At 48.0% G+C, this 18,027-nt stretch overlaps 1 protein-coding gene across 1 annotated transcript in view; it reads right to left on the bottom strand.

The window, feature by feature from the left end:
• Positions 1 to 747: 747 nt before the first annotated feature.
• The window catches only part of LOC132582457 (5'-3' exonuclease PLD3-like), a 45,027-nt gene continuing 27,747 nt past the window's right edge, over positions 748 to 18,027 (bottom strand). The window contains exons 6-13 of the mRNA XM_060254039.1: positions 14,154 to 14,337; positions 11,819 to 11,933; positions 8,803 to 8,930; positions 8,258 to 8,458; positions 5,757 to 5,896; positions 4,435 to 4,600; positions 4,011 to 4,110; positions 748 to 991 (exon numbers count right to left, since the gene is read on the bottom strand). Coding sequence (XP_060110022.1) covers positions 792 to 991; positions 4,011 to 4,110; positions 4,435 to 4,600; positions 5,757 to 5,896; positions 8,258 to 8,458; positions 8,803 to 8,930; positions 11,819 to 11,933; positions 14,154 to 14,337 — 1,234 coding nt within the window. The 3' untranslated portion in view covers positions 748 to 791. The remainder of the gene's footprint in view (positions 992 to 4,010; positions 4,111 to 4,434; positions 4,601 to 5,756; positions 5,897 to 8,257; positions 8,459 to 8,802; positions 8,931 to 11,818; positions 11,934 to 14,153; positions 14,338 to 18,027) is intronic.

An 18,027-nucleotide genomic window follows, 5' to 3' on the forward strand; every position in this document is an offset into this window, starting at 1 on the left:
TTCCTCCCCACCATTTCCTCAAAAGGCACCCCGCAGAGCTCCCGATGATTCCCTCCCCAGCACCCTGCAAGTGACCCCCCACCCCTTAATAAGGCTCCAGCTCTGCACAACAGAGCAAGATGCAAGCCAAGCGTAGCATCAGCTGCCTCCTTTTCATCGGCAGCACTTCAAAATCCACAATCCAAGCCTGACAATTTTTTTTAAAAAGAGAAATATTGTAAGTTTTTTTTAATTCTTTCCCGTTTCTGCTACATAGTTTACGGTGCGCATCCACCCTGCCCTGCTGCCACCTGAGTCCACGTGATTGCTGATAGCAACTACTTGCCCCACCATCTGAGGTAGGGTTGCCAGTCCCTCAGGTGGTAGCTGGAATCACCTGGGATTACAACTGATCACCTGGAGGAAATGGCCACTTTGGTAGGTGGACTCTATGGCATTATACCCTCCCCCCCCAAACCCTGCCCCTTCTTAGGCCCCACCCTCCAAATCTCCAGTTATTTCCCAACCCGGAGCTGGCAACCCTATGGAAGCACTCCATATTCTCTGGCTGTGCTGACCATGGCTGTTCTTTTGATGGCTTGTGGTGGGATGTTTGGTCCACCGAAAGCTTGGTTGGCAGATTGCTGGCTGCTTAAAAAGATCACAAGAGCCCTGATGGCTGAGGCCAAAGGTCCATCTAGTCCAGCATCCTGCTTCCAAAAACAGCCAATCAGAAGCTTTGGGAAGCCCATAGCCAGGGTACACAAAGCCTTCTCCGCCGCAGGGTGTTCAGGGCGGCGCCACCTGCTGTCCTAATTCTTCTTAGTGCAACTTCTGTGACTGCTGAGTGGCAGAACATTGGAAGAATCCCAGTCCCGGAGAAAGACTTGCTCCAGTTGGTGGCGCAGGGTGAATTCCTGGCCTGCCGTAATACTGTCATGGTAGCTCTGGTTGATGATCAGCCCCACCCCTGCGGTTTTGGTAAAATAATCTTCAGACCAGTTGGAGGTACCTGGAGGGGGAAAAGACACCCAAATGTCACCCACACAGAATGAAGAGTTTCCTACAGGATCAAGGGCACAGAAAGTCAACCAGAAGTTGGCATTGGGGATATTGGCAAGCGGGGCTGATGGTACATGAAGCATTGCCTGCCAGCATGCTTTGTTCTCCCCACCTCTACCTGTACGCTGGTAAAGCCAGTTTGGTATAGTGCCAGTTTGGTGTAGTGGTTAAGTATGCAGACTTATCTGGGAGAACCAGGTTTGATTCCCCACTCCTCCACTTGCACCTGCTAGCATGGCCTTGGGTCAGCCACAGCTCTGGCAGAGGTTGTTCTTGAAAGGGCAGCTGCCGTGAGAGTCCTCTCAGCCCCACTCACCTCACAGGGTGTCTGTTGTGGGGGAGGAAGGTAAAGGAGATTGTGAGCTGCTCTGAGATTCGGAGTGGAGGGCCGGATATAAATCCAATATCATCATCGTCATCTTAATTTATATTTTACATTTTACAATTTATATTTTCTACAAAAAAGGCCCAGCTGGAACTCATTTGCATATTAAGTCACACCCCCTGATGTCACCATTGTTTGGTGCTGGGGTTTTTTGTAAGAAAAGCCCAACAGGAACTCATTTGCATATTAGACCACACACCCCTGGTGCCAAGCCAAAGCCACTGATGGACCTCTGCTCCATATTTTTATCTAACCCCCTCTTGAAGGTGGCTATGCTTGTGGCCGCCACCACCTCCTGTGGCAGTGAATTCCACATGTTAATCACCCTTTGGGTGAAGAAGTACTTCCTTTTATCCGTTTTAACTTGTCTGCTCAGCATTTCATTGAATGCCCACAAGTTCTTGTATTGTGAGAAAGGGAGAAAAGTACTTCTTTCTCTACTTTCTCCATCCCATTTATTTTAAAAATGTTATACCCTGCCTCTCAGTTCAAAGGGCTTCTATCTAAATCAACCTGTCAAGTGGGATTCTGCAAAACTGCCTGGCTCAGGAAACTGGAGGTGCACAAAACACTATCAAGAAGGTAGTTGGGAACATGGGGGTGGGCAAAAATGGTCAGTTTGAGAGCAGATTGGTCTGAGATATTAAGATGGATTGATCTGACTGAGAAGCCAGGCTACATTCAGAAGATTTATAGCAGGGGTGGTCAAATTTGCTTAACATAAGAGCCACATAGAATAAATATCAGATGTTTGAGAGCCATAAGACATTAAGTAAGGGAGGGAGGCAAATAGATGGGGGAGGGAGAGGTGGAAAGCAAGCAACTTTAATGTTAAATGCATTCTCCAGTCCGCTGGCTGGCTTGGCGAAGTGATTTAAAGAGACAAATGCCTTCTCCAAGCCGGCTGATAGGGTGCTGGGGTCATCGAGAGCCACACAAAATGTGTGAAAGAGCCACATGTGGATCCCAAGCCACAGTTTGGCCACCCCAGTTTATAGGGTTAGGTGGAACTCTATTGACCCCTTAGTGTCATTTGATCCCTGCTGAGTTGGTAGTTGCAATACCACTCTCCAGCCATTGGCCAGGGGTGGTGCTGGAGAGCAGCAGAGTGCAAGCCCTCCACTGCCTCACCAGGCAAGCTCAGTCAAAAGTGCAAAGGGCAAAGAGCTTGAGTCCTGCAGCTAAAGTCCTTGGTTTGAGACTTCTGGCACCTCTCAAGCCCTGTCTGAGAGCCAGCATGGTTTGAGTCTCAGACTAGGGTCTGGCCGACCCAGGTTCCAAAGCCCCATTTTGCCACAGATGACTGCTGCATGACCTTGGGCTGGTCACTCACTCTCGGCCTAACCTCAAACTTAGTTTTTGTATCTGTTTGTTAACTCTTTTATCTGCAGCCTAATGTGCAGTCATTCATAAGTCATACCAACAAGCTTTAATGCAATCAAAGCCATACTTATCGTTCAGTTACTTATGCATCTTGACTCTAACTAGCTCTAACCACCCCCCCCTCTATCTACATGTAAGGTTTGAGGAAGTCAGTTTCAATGTATCTGAAGAAGCGGGTGCGCACATGAAACCTTTCACCCAGAATTAAACTCCGTTGGTCTTAAGGGTGCCATTGGACTCAAACTTTGTTCTACTAATTCACAGGGCTGTTGTGAGGATAAAAATGGAGAAGGGGAGGCGGAATGTTGTAAGCCGCCTTGGGTTCTTGTCGGGGAGAAAAGTGGGGTACAAATGAAGAGAATTAGGTAAAATAAAAACTTGCAAGTTCCTAAATAAATATTTACAGAAAAGACCATCAAGGCTTTACCATTCTTTATGCCCAAGGAAAATGATCTTGCTGAGGTAGTCCTAGCCAGGGGTCATTTAGTAGAAAAAGAGGTGCCAGAGCTCACCTGCACAGCTCATTTGTGTATGCCACACAGCCTGGACATCACCAGAAGGTGTACTAAATTATATCAGCTCAACATCTACCTTAAAATGCTTCTTGAATTATAATTGTCATAATAAAACCTTCCTCTCATCCAGTGTTCCCGTTAAGCTGAGTTAGTGTGAGCTAGCTCACAATTTTTTAGCCTCCAGCTCACACATTTTTGTCTCGACTCAGGAAAAATGACCCTAGAGCAAACTAATTTATGCTGTAGCTCACAACTTTAATGTCAGTAGCTGACAACTTTAATGCCAGTAGCTCACAAAGTAGAATTTTTGCTCACAAGATTCCACAGCTTAGAGGGAACAGTCCCATCATACTTTTTAAATTACTTTCTCCTATGCAGCCATAGTGGCATCTGACTGCTTTATATGTTTTGGTTATTATCCCTTTTGTGTGTGTGTGTTGGGGGGGAGGGGAAATATTAGAAAGTTTGTCAAACATAGAGTTCAACAAAGTTCTCACAAGGGGGTTGAACACTGGAGCCCAGAAGCAAATATTTGGAGGGTGGGGGTAAGAAAGAAAGAGCACAATAAAATTAAAGGTTCTGGAGCTCCACTCCTTCGAGCTCCTCCCGAGATGAGGCCTGGCCTTGCCATCCCAACAGCGAACACAGATGGGGAGAGAAGGCACAGGGCTCTGAGAAGTACGTACCAATGTAGGCCAGGCGGTCGGTCACCATATACTTGTTGTGATTGACATGTGAGTACGGGATGGGTGGGCGCTCTCCCCCTCCAGGAACCACAAAAAGATTCTGAAAGGAAAGCAAATGTTACAGCCTTGTGTGTGGGGGGGGCGGGGGTCATTTTCAAGGGAGGGGATGAGGCTCAAGGCTTGAATATTTGGTACGCAGAAGGCCCCAGGTTCAATTCCATTCAGGGTGTTGGGAAAGACCTAAACAGGCACCCCCTGCTACGGAAGTAGAGAACAGCAGACAGGGATGGCATTCCACAGCTAGTGTGACTGGCAGTGGGTCTCCAAACCAAGAGACGCCAAGCAGCACACATCTGGCTCAAGAAAAAAATGGTCTACGCAAAAGGTCCTTCCACAGCTTTCGCACTTCAGTCCCAGGACTCACCACCTCAATGGGGCAGCCCAGTGGCTTCTGGCTGAGGATGCTGAGAGACTCCAGGAAGACGAACATGGCAGGGTGCGAGTGTGGCCAGCAACTGATGAGGAGGCGCACATTCACTCTTCTGTCACAGGCTGCAGCACGCAGGGCATCGTCGATAATGGGCCAGAACCTGGAGGGTGGGGGGGTGAACATGGCACAACAGTGTTACGGGCAATCCTAGGTGGTGATCTCAACAAAGAAATGGGCTGATTGCAAATAGGGCGTTACCAACAGCTCTGGCTTGCTGTTCATCCAGTCTGAAGACAGATGGGTCAGCCACAGTTCTCTCGGAGCTCTCTCAGCCCCACCTACCTCACAGGCAGTGTTCCCTCTGAGTTAGTGTGAGCTAAGTCACAGTTTTTTAGCTTCCAGCTCACACATTTTTTGTCTTCGCTCGGAAAAAGTGGTCCCAGAGCAAGCTAATGTATGCAGTAACTCACAACTTTAATGACTGTAGCTCAGCGAGTAGAATTTTTGCTCACAAGACTCTACAGCTTAGAGGGAGTATTGCTCACAGGGCGTCTGCTGTGGGGAGGGGAAGGACACCATCAGCCGCTCTGAGACTCCAAGTGAAGGGAGGGGTTTAAATCCAATTTCCTCCTCCAGTTTGGTGTAGTGGTTAAGTGTGGGGACTCTTATCTGGGAGAACCGGGTTTGATTCCCCACTCCTCCACTTGCAGCTGCTGGAATGTCCTTGGGTCAGCCATAGCTCCCGTAGGAGTTGTCCTTGAAAGGGGAGCTTCTGGGAGAGCTCTCTCAGCCCCACCTACCTCACAGGGTGTCTGTTGGGGGGGAAGGTAAAGGAGATTGTGACCGCTCTGAGATTCAGAGTATAGGGCGGGATATAAATCCAATATCTTCTACTTCTAAAGGAAAAATTCCTTGCAGGTAGAAAATCAGGATTCAATCTAATTCTCACTGATGTGCTATTTTTCTGCCATCAGGGACATCCTGTCCCACCTCCAGAAAGCAACAGCAGTCTTGCAACATGGGGTGGCAGTCCTGTAGTACAGGGTGGGGGGGTGGGATCAGTTTTACTGCTTATGTGGCAAATTGTAGCTTCAGTTGTAGCTGAAGACCATCCCCAGCCCTTGCCTCTTTGTTTTTGGCTGATCCTTCCAGTCTACCCTTCCTTCCCTTCTTCCTTCCCAACAAGGACAGAAGGCATGTCCTTCTCCCTTGTTCCGGAGGAACCAAAAGAATCCACATCCAAACCCAAAAGCCCACATCCACAGTATTGAGGCTCTTGAACTCCTGGCCTCAGCTTCTCCATCCCCTGCTCCTACCTCCTGGGACTGCAGAATGTGCACTGGGGCTCATAGTCCATCACAGCAATGTAGACGAAGGCCTGGGCATCCTCGATCGTCCGCACAATAGCTGTGAGATCAGAGGTGCGGCCTGCTGAACACAGGGCCGGTGGGGAGCTCTGCAACAGCAACAACAACAATCACAGAGCTGCAAGGGAGACGGAGGTGCCCCTGAACATGCAAGCTTCAGCATAGTTTGACCTGTGTAGCAGTGGCTATACAGCGATTCAGGACAAGGGAGGTCTGTTCCTAACACCTCCTGTCTCCAAACACTCTGGAAATGCAAGGGATTTAATATAAGATCAGCCAGGCTGGATTGGACCAATGATCCATCCAGCCCAGCTGGATTTGAATCTAGTCACACCTCTGTCCAAGAGTCCACAGGTGAACTCTGTGGGTCCCCAGGGCTGCTGTACCCAAACCTTTCCTTATTTTTTAATATTATGTGAAGTTTTATTTCACTTCTGTCAAAACAAAAGAGTTCACCTACAGGCAACACAGCGGACTAATACAGCAGAAAAACAAGAAAACTAGCGTTAGCTAGCTAGCATGTTTTCAAAACCTACATTAAAAGGCACAAACCTGAAGCCCAAACATCAAAGGCCATACATGGCTCATGCGTTCTCTACATTGTTATCTATTGCAATATAAGCAAATCATAGCTCAGGCCTTCAGAATCCAAGCTAGCCTCCTTTATCCAGGCCCTTAGCACAATTATAGCTTTTTTGGTCAAGTAGCATCAGGTGATGCTGACACCCAATCAGGACACGTTTGTAATGGAACATTTTGGAAAATTAGCTCATCACTTGATTCCCACCCTATGCGCTGAAGGTTCTTATGAGAAGCTAATTACCACATTTTCTGCGTTGGCCTTGAAGATGATAAGGGCTGCAGAGGCTGAGAGACCAATTAATAATGCCTGAAGGGCAGAACGGGCCATAACCATTCACATTAACCCTGGGGGAAGGGGAAACAGGTTATAACCATTCACATTAACTTTTTTGGGGGAAGGGTGCTTTGCGTCGCAATCTCAGAGACCAACAAGATTTCTGGAGTATGAGCTTTCAAGAGCTAAGGTTTCCTTTGTCAGAGATCTAGCTATTCTGTTGTAGAGAAACTCAGCTACCTTCGGAAACCATCTGGTCTAGTATCCTGTTTCACACAGCAGTCAACCAGGTGCCCCTGAAAAGGCTTATAAGCCTGGCACAGAACAAGAAGTACTTTCCTCATGGAATGAGTAATTAACCTGGGAAATTCACTGCCACAGGATGTAATGACGGCTACTAATTTACTAAGCTTTCAAAGGGGGCTGTCATTGGACAGATTCATGGTGAAGTCCATAAATGGTCACTGCCCGCAAGGACTAAAGGGAACCTCCACATGCAGGGACAGTGAACCTCTGAATACCAGACTTCAGTGAATGGGGTGGGAGGGGCAACAGCACAGGGAGGCCTCGGCCTCTATGCCCTGTTTGCTGGCCACTGCGTGAAACAGAATGCAAATGAAGCCGCCTCGTGCTGCATCAGAGCACTAGTGCATCATGGTTGGGACACTAGCAACGGCTCTCAAGGGTCTTCTGCACCACCTCCTACCTGATCTGAGGGGGACAGCAATGCTTTTGGGGGACCCGACTGCTTTCAGTGAGCGCCACCTGCCTGGCCCTCTACTTGCTGCCCTGACCCCTCGCCTGGTATATCACTGTGGATGGGACAATTCCAGGTTTTGGAGGGCCCCCTGGGCAGAGTGCCCAGGTTTCCCTATGCCAGTTTGGTGTAGTGGTTAAATGTGCGGACTCTAATCTGAGAGAACCAGGTTTGATTCCCCGCTCCTCCACTTGCCGCTGCTGGAACAGCCTTGGGTCAGCCATAACTCTGGTAGGAGTTGTCCTTGAAAGGGCAGCTGCTGTGAGAGCTCTCTCAGCCCCACCCACCTCACAGGGTGTCTGTTGTGGGGGAGGAAGATAAGGGGATTGTGAGTTGCTCTGAGATTCAGAGTGGAGGGCAGGATATAAGTCCAATATCATCATCCTCGTCGTCATCTGCTCACTACTAGGCTTTTCATCCTGCCCACCTACCCACATGCCTCTACATCCTTCCTCTGCCCATCTGCAAGTCTCCTATCACCTGGGTGCAGCCAGGAGCACCAATGCCATGGTCACTGGGAACAGCGATGCTTTGTACGTTGCCCACATGCAGCAAGGAGCAGAGACGACAAAGCACTCAAAAGCAGGCAGTGGAAGGGTGGGAGTACAGACATCAGAGCAGACGCATCAGTAGGGAGGGAGCACCAGTCAGCCCCAGCAAAATCCATGGGCCCAGGCAGCTGCCTCACCTCAGGGTACACTGCGGTTAGCCCTGAGTGCAGAATCTGATAACACAATTGGGTTTCCCTGGATCTTTCCTTGCGGTGAAACTGACCTGCCCCAGAACTTCCCGCTGCTCAAGGGAAACAAAGAGAGCAAAAACAATAGCCAGACTTACAGAGAGGTAGAGTTCTGCACCGGCGCCGTTGAGCTGCAGCTTCAGGGGCTGATCCAGGCTGGACTCTGCCGCAAGGCTGGCCGGCCATGTGGCTGGGATGGAAACCCCTTCTCCTCCCAGCATGTGGTACATGGCAAAGATCCGGCCCAGATCCTGAGCCAGACAGCTGCAGTTGTACAGGACAGCACCCAGCTCCTTGACCTGCCGCACAAAGAACACTGCAAAAATGGCCTCTCTTGCACCAGCCAACCTCCCCTCTAGCTAGGGCTACCAAACTCCCGCTGGGAGCAGGGAATTCCTCCGGTCTGCAGGGCCCCAACCTGCCAGCACGGAGCAGGCCGCTGGGGGGCTCCCCACCCGCGAAGAGCCTCATGGCTGCATGACATGCCCTGTGCGATGACATAACCCAGAAGCGATATCATCATGCTGGGGATGCTCTAGAATTGTGGTAAAACTCTATGATACGAGAGAACAGTGGAGAGAGTTGGCAGCCCTATCTCTAGCAGGGTGCTGTTTCTCAGCAATCTCCCTCCCCCTGGAGGTACCTGAGTGAGGGAGCGCCAGTCCATGTTGGCGCTGCCTATGTAGACGTGCTTCTGATCTACTACCCAAAACTTGGTGTGCACGATCCCCCCGGTTAAGTCCTTCATATTCACATACTGTATGTCAGCACCTGTGGAGGATGCAGACAACGCACTAGATTTACTCTGACAAATGGCCAGTGCCTCCTTTCTTTGTCATTCATCCATTTCAGGGGCCACAAATGGTAGAGAAAGAACAAAAAGCCACTTGAAGGTTGCCTTAATCCCCGAGGCTCTGTGTTTCCCACAACGAAGTACTGGGAACCAACGTTCAGCAAATTTTTAGACCGGGGTCCCCAACTTGGTGCCCAGGGGCACCATGGCACCCACTGATTCCTTTTTTGGTACTGCCAAATGTTATTAGAAAGTGGGAGGGGCCTGGGTGGGCCTTCTATCCAGCAGTGCTTCTGACGGACATTAAAGATTTAATTGGATGGACAGATTTTTTAAAATGTGGTTTTGCCAGCAGCTGCCACCACAGCATAAAGACGTGTAGTATGTGACTGAAGGTAAGCAGTGGCAGCCATTTTGTGGCTGCACCCACTGTGCTGTGCCAGAATTCCAAAGGTGCCCACAGGCTCAAAAAGTTGGGGACCCCTGTTTTAGTCCACGGCATTGCAAAACTATGCTTCAAAGCATGTGGGCAGTGCCTAGAACACTCTCAGAAGCCACTGCAAAACACAGAGGTTTCGGGTTTCCAAGAGATGTGAAGAAAAATGTCCTTTCCTTTTAAGAGAGTGGGGAATGTGTGGAAATGGGCAGCTGAAGCTTTTCAAGGCAAGGAGGTAAATAACATCCCATTCAGCCTCTACTAAAGGGACAGGACATTTCCCCCTCAAGGCAGTTGGCAAGCCTATGAGAGATTCCATGATTGATCTGCAAGAACATCTTGACAGACAAATCACTGTGGAAGAGAATCTCTGAATCTAGAAAGCAAAAGGCATTGCTCTAGCCCCAGCAATGTGAGTTTCTGGAGAATTCTGAACCAGAAAAGGTTCCCAGTGTAAATCTATCAGGATATAATTTAGCAAAATGTGGGGAAAAGAATGCCAGGCTGAGTAAATCTCTCTAAAGTCCCACTTCATAAGCAAAAGTTATTAAACTGAAATATTTGATTAAGAAAAAATAAATCCAAATTAAGCACACACAACATTGGGTTGGAGCCAGACTAAATTGACCTTTTCCACTGATTCCCCCTTCCAGTTGCAGACCCCCTGGTTCCAGTCCTCAGGGTCCCTTGTACCCTAAGAGGACCATTTCTTGGAAATCAGTGGGCTGCTCTTGGGGGGGTGGGGGTGGAGAAAGACAAATTCCATTCTGCCATTTGAAAATTTACACCTGATCCAACCCATTCTCTTCAGGACAAACCGAATGAGACACGGGACTTTTGCACATTATCATTTTCCTCGCTTGTGTGTTCCTGTTACTTCACAGTTCTTTATGTTCCGTACATGTTTTGGCAGGGCTTTTTTGGTAGAAAAAGCCCAGCAAGAACCCATTTGCATATTGGGCAACACCCCATGACATTGCCAATGTTTCAGACAGGGCTTTTTGTGGAAAAGGTCCAGCAGGAACTCATTTCCATATTAGGCCACACTCCCTTACCCTGAGCCAGCAGGAACTGTGTTCCTGCTCAAAAAAAGCCCTGTGTTTTGCTTCCTCTACTGGTTGACTTAATATTACATTGCTATATGAGAGAGCCAGTTTGGTGTAGTGGTTAACTGCACGGACTCTTATCTGGGAGAACCGGGTTTGATTCCCCACTCCTCCACTTGCACCTGCTGAGATGGCCTTGGGTCAGCCATAGCTCTGGCAGAAGTTGTCCTTGAAAGGGCAGCTGCTGTGAGAGCCCTCTCAGCCCCACCCACCTCACAGGGTGTCTGTTGTGCGGGAAGAAGGTAAAGGAGATTGTGAGCCGCTCTGAGATTCAGAGTGGAGGGCAGGATATAAATCCAATATCTTCTTCTTCTTCTATATGTCCAGCATAAAAACTTGCTATTTAAATCTGCAGGGAGATATGCAGGCTATACAGTTATGTAATATCGAACCAACCGCTAGAGGGAGCAGAAGCCCATGGGGAAGTCCAGTATAATTGGGGCGCCATGTACTGAATGCGAACCATGGCACAAGGGAGGGGACTAAACCTCCCACTCCCGTGGTATTTTCCCAACCAAAAGAATGCCACTCCCCATAAGACTCTTTCTCCAGCAACCACCTGCCTAACTCCAAGAAACTGGGAGCCCGCAGAGAAGGCCCTCTCCATCTCTCTAGTACATATTTATAGACCCAGTTTCGTAAATTAGAATTATTAATCAAAGCCCCTAATAGATCATCTGGAATAGATTAACAAACAAGTATGTTATTATAGCAAGCAAACCAGGGTGTATCCAGCGATAAAACTATTTAAAAGTAAGGCAGTTCCCCACCTTCTTTATGGCATAAAAGTCTGGGAATGGAAGGAACATATTATCCCCAGACTGGAACCAATACAAAATCTGTTCATTAGAAGACTTCTTGTTCTACCCAAGGGAATCCCTGCAGCCCTAATGAGGGCAGAACTGGACCTGCCCTCTATCAGAGCTCGTGTTTATCTAGCTTTGCTTAAATCCTAGAATAAACTTAACAGCCCCAACATATTTAGCAAACAATGTCATCAGCTAATGACACATAAGGATACACCCTGGTTTGCTTGCTATAACAACATACTTGTTCGTTATTCTAGTACATTTTTATCCCACCTTTCCTCCAAGAAATACATGCTCCTCTATCCCCATGTTATTACAACAACCCTGTTAGGTAGGTCAGGCCAAGAGAGAGAAACTGGCTCAGGGTTACCCAATGAAATTCATGGTTGAGCGCTGGGATTTAAACCCATGCTTCTTCCATCGTAACCCAATGCACTAACCACTGCACCAAGCCCCACTGACTTAGAAAGACCTTAGAAGATGATTGTCATTACTAGGAAAATGTCTGCCATTACCTTGGCGGGCCAACTCCTCCGTGTCGTCCTCTGACATCTGAGGGCTATTCACAGCGATGCTGAGCTTCACCCCCCGAGAAGGCAGGCCCAGCAGGGAGTCAAACACGTCTCTGCCCTGCACAATGAAAGCGCCTTAATGTTTAGTATTTATACAACACAGTTTGTACTTCCCCAATATTCCCTATAACACCCCTGCAAAGCAGTGCTTCTATTGTAGAAAAAGCCCAGCAGGAGCTCATGTGGATATTAGGCCACAACGGCTGGTCTGGGAGCACGTGGCTGCTGCATGGGAGGTTGGACCAGCTGGAGCCCTGGCCAGCCCAGGTGGAGCTCCACTTCTGTGGGCTCCGGCAGAAAAAAAACTCCTGCCTGCGAACCCAGAGTTATTACCTCTAGGTTGCTGAGAAAGGGCTGACTGGAAGGTGGTTTTGCCTGGAGGTGGTTTGCCTTGTTTCTTTTCAACATTTTTTTTTATTACTTGCTTTGGATCTTTTCTTGAATGTAAAAGTGTATTTAGCTGCAGTATCCATTTTAATTTTTTGTTAGTTTATTTATAGCCCACCTTTCTCACTGAGACTCAGTGCAGATTACAGAATACAGAAAGGGGTTGGGGAGAAATGTAATTGTAAAGTTTAAGACACTGAATGGACAGTGCAAGACGACTAGGAGTACCAAACTAAATGACAGGGAGAGCAAAGATGCAGATAAGGTATAATGCAAATGAATAATGGCAGAGGATTTGGAATACTAGGAATGCCAATACCAGTGCAATGGGACTTCGAATATTAGAAATGTCAAAACTAGTGCAATAGGACTAGGGATGCAGGAGGGGTTACATGAGTGCTTAATTCTCATGGTCCCTTCGTACACGTTCAGGGAAATGTTCACCATTTCGGGGTCAGGCAGCAATTTTTCTTCAGGTCAGGTTGGCCAAGGATCCTGGAGAGATTCCACCCCCCCTCCCCTTCTTTGCCATTTTCTGGGCTTGGAGCAGGGGTCACTGGGTGTGTGGGTAGGGGGAGCATACTTGTGAGTTTCCTGCATTGTGCAGGGGGTTAGACTTGGAGTTCCCTTCCCACTCTATGATTCTATGAATGTCAGTACCAGTGCAATAGGAGTAGAATTAGAAGGAATGCAAATACCAGTGCAAGGAATACAAAAAAATCTGTATATGAGTAAGATCAGAAATTTTGAAAATGTAGCACCGAGTACGATCGTATGAAATTGTTGGTTTTAATTAGATCGTTTTAAGGGAATTTAAAGGAAATTGTATAATGTTGTAGATTATTGTTTTATTATGTAATCTTTGTATTTTATATTATGTTGTGAGCCGCCCTTAGCCTGCTTTGGCGGGGAGGCAGGGTATAAATTAAATGTTATTATTATTATTAACATTATGAACAGTGTGAACATTGGACTGCCCAGGCGAGGATTTCAGAATGTGGACTTTAGCTGAGGGTTGACCTTGAATTGTTCATTTAATAAGCAAACCCTGCTTCTAAAACTGCTTGCAGACAGGGGCAAGAACTTGTGACAGCAGCAGCAGCAAGCGGTGCAGAAATGGGCAGGAAGAGTGCCCATGCACTCCTGTTCTCCTACTGCTCGCTGCTGCCACCTCCTACCCCACCCCACCCCTCTCCCTCCCCACTGTCACACTTGTGCAAACATGCAGGCATGATGGGAGTTATGCTTGAAGCTCCCATGGACTGGAAACTCCCTTTTCTGCTTGCTTGCGCTTTCCCTACTGAGTTGTGTTGTAATGCTACATTGCATACATAAGGAAAGGCACAAAAGACCTTTAAAGGGCTAAAGGTGGGAGATGGTACATGGCAGCCATTTTGAAAGCAGAGTTTAGCTTTGCCTCCCTCCTTGTAATAATAAATGGAGGGAGCATCCACATGGGATGTTCTTCAGGGGAACATCAGGGAAGATCTTGGCCTCTATGCCCTGTTGCTGGCCACCCAGAGGAATGGTTTGGCCACTGCGTGACACAGGATGCTGGCCTAGATGGACTATTGGTGTGATCCAGCAGGGCTCTTCTTAGGTTTTTATGATCTTAAGGATGCTGCTCCACAGATTCGGCTTTCAGCTGGAGGAAAAACAGGTCTGGTTTTTCTTCAAAGCCCTGGGAACCCTACAAGCTGTGCTTGGGACAAGTACAACCCCCCCTGAGGCTGTTCCCTTCTTAGTGTGTCCGCAGCACTCAGCAGCCCTGCCTAATCCATCAGCCAATCTCTGCTGCAGTTCTACCCTTGCCTTCTACAAACAGCTTGAGGTCATGTGGCCTTTTTACTTTCCTCCCAATGCTCTGCCATGCCCCAGAAGCATGTCTTACCTGCTGGGAAGAGGGATCCTCCACCTTAATATCCGAGTCTCGGAGAGTGAAGTAGAAAGCCGCAATATCCACACTGCTGTTGGCCCCATTCAGAAGGTCCATCCAGGCCTGGTAGATACTCAAATGGCGAGGGTCTTCTGGTCGGTATGTCAAGCTGCCCGGGATGCTCTCCACCAGCACTAGGCTGCAGCCAAAGAAGGGAGAGGAAGAAAATGTAACAGGACATCACTACTGGTTCCCAGCTGTGCTGAATTTTACTTACCAAGCAAGAAAGGTACACAGCTGAACCACAACTATAAAAAAGGGTACCTGACCATGGTAGCAAATTATCAAGAATGAGGCCTCTGATTAATGTGTTTGCTTTTGGTCATAGACAATATTCATCAAAAAATTTCACCTTGTTTAATTTATAAGAACTGATTGTTGCATTGTAATGTCAGGACTCAGGAGCCATTTTGTAATATCACTTGTTTGACCAATGAGGAAGGCCAATGGGCTGTCGTCAGGGCCAGTATCTTTTTTTCAATCTACTTTGTAATGAACTTGTATATTTTTGTATGTTTGCCAATATTTGAAGTTTCTAATTTGACTAACAGAATTATTGGGCCTATACATTAATAATAATAAACTTTTATTTATATCCCGCCCTCCCCACCATGGCAGGCTCAGGGCGGCTCACAGGACATGGTTAGGCTTCCCAATCCCCAGGTCCCAGTGGGGGATCCCCTGGTTTTACAGGCTTCCCCCCTTCCCCAGCCAGCTGGCCGGCGGGGGAAGCTCCACCCCCATAGCCATTATGCACCTTCAGGAACGATTCCCATAGGGAATGATGGGGTATTGATCCGCGGTTGTCAGGGGCTCTGGGGGGGCTGTTTTTTGAGGTAGAGGTGCCAAATTTTCAGTATAGCATCTAGTGCCTCTCCCCAAAATATCTCCCAAGTTTCAAAAAGATTGGACCTGGGGGGCCAATTCTATGAGCCCCAAAAGAAGGTGCCCCATCCTTCATTATTTTCTATGGAAGGAAGGCATTCTAAAAGGTGTGCTGTCCCTTTAAATGTGATGGCCAGAACTCCCTTGGAGTTCAATTATGCTTGTCACACCCTTACTCCTGGCTCCGCCCCCAGTGTCTCCTGGCTCCACCCCCCAAAGTCTCCTGGCTCCGCCCCCAAAGTCCCCAGATATTTTTTGAATTGGACTTGGCAACCCTAGACATGGTGCATACCATGATTACAATAAAATACAATTAATACAATAAAATACAGTTAAAATGCAATTAGATAAATAAATTAAAACCAATATAAATTGAAGGTGCTACAGTACAATACATATATATCAAGATGGCTAGATGTCATTTTCAGGATTCCACCTTAAAAGCCAGTTGAAAGAGGACAGTTTTACAAGCCCTGCTCTATATGTTTTATTATCTTACTGTTTTAAATTGTTGTAAATTGATGTTTTTTACAGCTAAACTTATGTTAGATTTTATATGTTGTAAGCCGCCCTGAGCCGCTTCGGTGGGAAGGGCGGGATATAAATTGAAATAAACTGAAACTGAAACTGATTAAAGTCCCGCAGGGCTCGCACCTCCTCCGGCAGCTGATTCCACCAGTGGGGAGCCATTATTGAGAAGGCCTGCTCCCTCGTTGTTTTCAGTTTGGCCTCCCTTGGTCCAGGGATTTTTAGAAGATTTTGAGAACTAGATCTCAGTGCTCTCTGGGGAACATATGGAGAGAGGCGGTCCCTAAGGTAGGCAGGTCCTCGGCAATATAGGGCTTTAAAGGTAATAACCAGCACCTTGTAATGAACTCGGTACACAATTGGCAGCCAGTGCATTTCCCGCAGCCTAGACTGTACATGTTCCCACCGAGGTAGTCCCACTAATAATAATACTACTAATAATAAATTTATTCTTATATCCTGCCCTCCCCCGCCGAAGCAGGCTCACTAACAGCCTGGCTACCGCATTTTGCACTAGCTGCAGTTTCCGAGTTCGGTACAGGGGCAGCCCCATGTAGAGGGCATTACAGTAGTCCAACCTCGAGGTGACCGTTGCATGGATCACTGTTGCCAGGTCGCTACGTTCCAGGAAGGGGGCCAACTGCCTCGCCCTCCTAAGATGGAAAAAGGCGGATTTAGCAGTGGCTGCTATCTGTGCCTCCATTGTCAAAGAAGGCTCCAGTCGCACTCCCAGGCTCTTGACCCTGCGCACTGGTATCAGCGACGCACCGTCAAAGGCTGGTAGGGAGATCTCCTCTCCCAGCCTGCCGCGACCTATGCAAAGGACCTCTGTCTTCGCAGGATTCAGCTTCAGCCCACTCAGCTTAAGCCAACCTGCCACGGCTTGCAATGCCCAGTCCAGGTTTATAGGGACATCATCAGTCCGGCCGCCCATCAATAGATAGAGCTGGGTGTCATCAGCGTACTGATGGCAACCCAGCCCGTGCCTCCGGGCAATCTGGGCAAGGGGGCGCATGTAGATGTTAAACAACATCGGGGAGAGAACTGCCCCCTGAGGCACCCCACAATTAAGTAGGTGTCTCTGGGACAGCTCTCCTCCAATCACCACCCTTTGTCCCCGACCCTCAAGGAAGGAGGAAAGCCACTGTAAGGCTAGCCCCTGAATTCCTGAGGCGGCGGGTCAGCAGCTGATGGTCGACCATATCGAATGCAGCCGATAGGTCTAACAACAGCAATACTGCCGAGCCGCCTCGATCCAGATGTCGCCGGAGGTCATCCATGAGGGCGACCAACACTGTCTCTGTCCCGTGGCCTGGGCGGAAGCCGGACTGGTATAGGTCTAAGGTGGAAGCGTCATTCAGGAAACCCTGTAACTGCAACGCCACAGCCCTCTCAATGATTTTGCCCAAAAAGGGCAAATTTGAGACCGGCTGATAGTGAGCCAATTCAGACCTTCTTAACTTTTAGGTTCTTAATTTAAGTCAAAAGCCACACCAACTTCCTGCATTCGAGTTGGTCTGATGGCTGAAAACCTGCAGTCCCAGTGCTACGATTTTTAGATGGCTCAATCTGCTGTTTCATTTGGTTTGCTACCGTCATTTCCATTATTTGTTACAGTCTGCAATGTGTGTGGGGTGGGGGGTGTCTTTGATAGCCACCAGTGAATATGGTCAATCACACAAAAGCTGGGATATAAATATTTTCATTGAAATAAATTAATATATTCCAGCAGGGCTTTTTTTGAGCAGGAGCGCCCAGGAATACAGTTCCGGCTGACTTGACATCAGGGGGTGTGGCCTAATATGTAAAAAAGTTCCTTCTGGGCTTGTTCTACAAAAAAAAGCCCTGTATTTCAGTGTTTTCTAACCTTGGACCCTTCTTCTAAGGCCTGCATCGCTTGTTATGCAGAAAGCTATGTAACTTCCATTTTTTTTTTCAAAATGAAAAGTAGCCACTGCAGGCTGCAATAATGAGGACTGAAAGAAAAATAGGTGAAAAGGAGGCGGGGGGAGGGGGTTTGACCCTTCTTCTTCTCATAGCTGGTCCCCTCCCCTCAAGCTGCCTTTTCTCCCCAGAAGGAAAATTCAATATCTCTTCCCCTGCAGGGACTAAAGATCCCCTTCCATCTCCCTCCCCCAGCCTTCCACTCTCAATTGCAGTCTCCAGGGGCTATTTTTCATTTAAAAGGGAGGTAAACAGAACACTGCATAATTTGTAGATTAGTGAAATAAAAAACTTTGCTTTTTGGGACAGACTTGATTGATAGCCGTGGTACATGTAGGGGAAAAAACCATCTTACAGATTCACTTGCAGCTTTAGGGTTGCCAGGTGCCCCCCAGTAGGGTCACCAATCCACAGTTGGGGGCCAGGGATTCCCTGGTTTCGAAGCCCTCCCCCTCCTTCAGAGCTAGCAGAA

The sequence above is a fragment of the Heteronotia binoei genome, chromosome 1 (genome assembly GCF_032191835.1).
Source record: "Heteronotia binoei isolate CCM8104 ecotype False Entrance Well chromosome 1, APGP_CSIRO_Hbin_v1, whole genome shotgun sequence".
Classification (NCBI taxonomy): domain Eukaryota; kingdom Metazoa; phylum Chordata; class Lepidosauria; order Squamata; family Gekkonidae; genus Heteronotia; species Heteronotia binoei.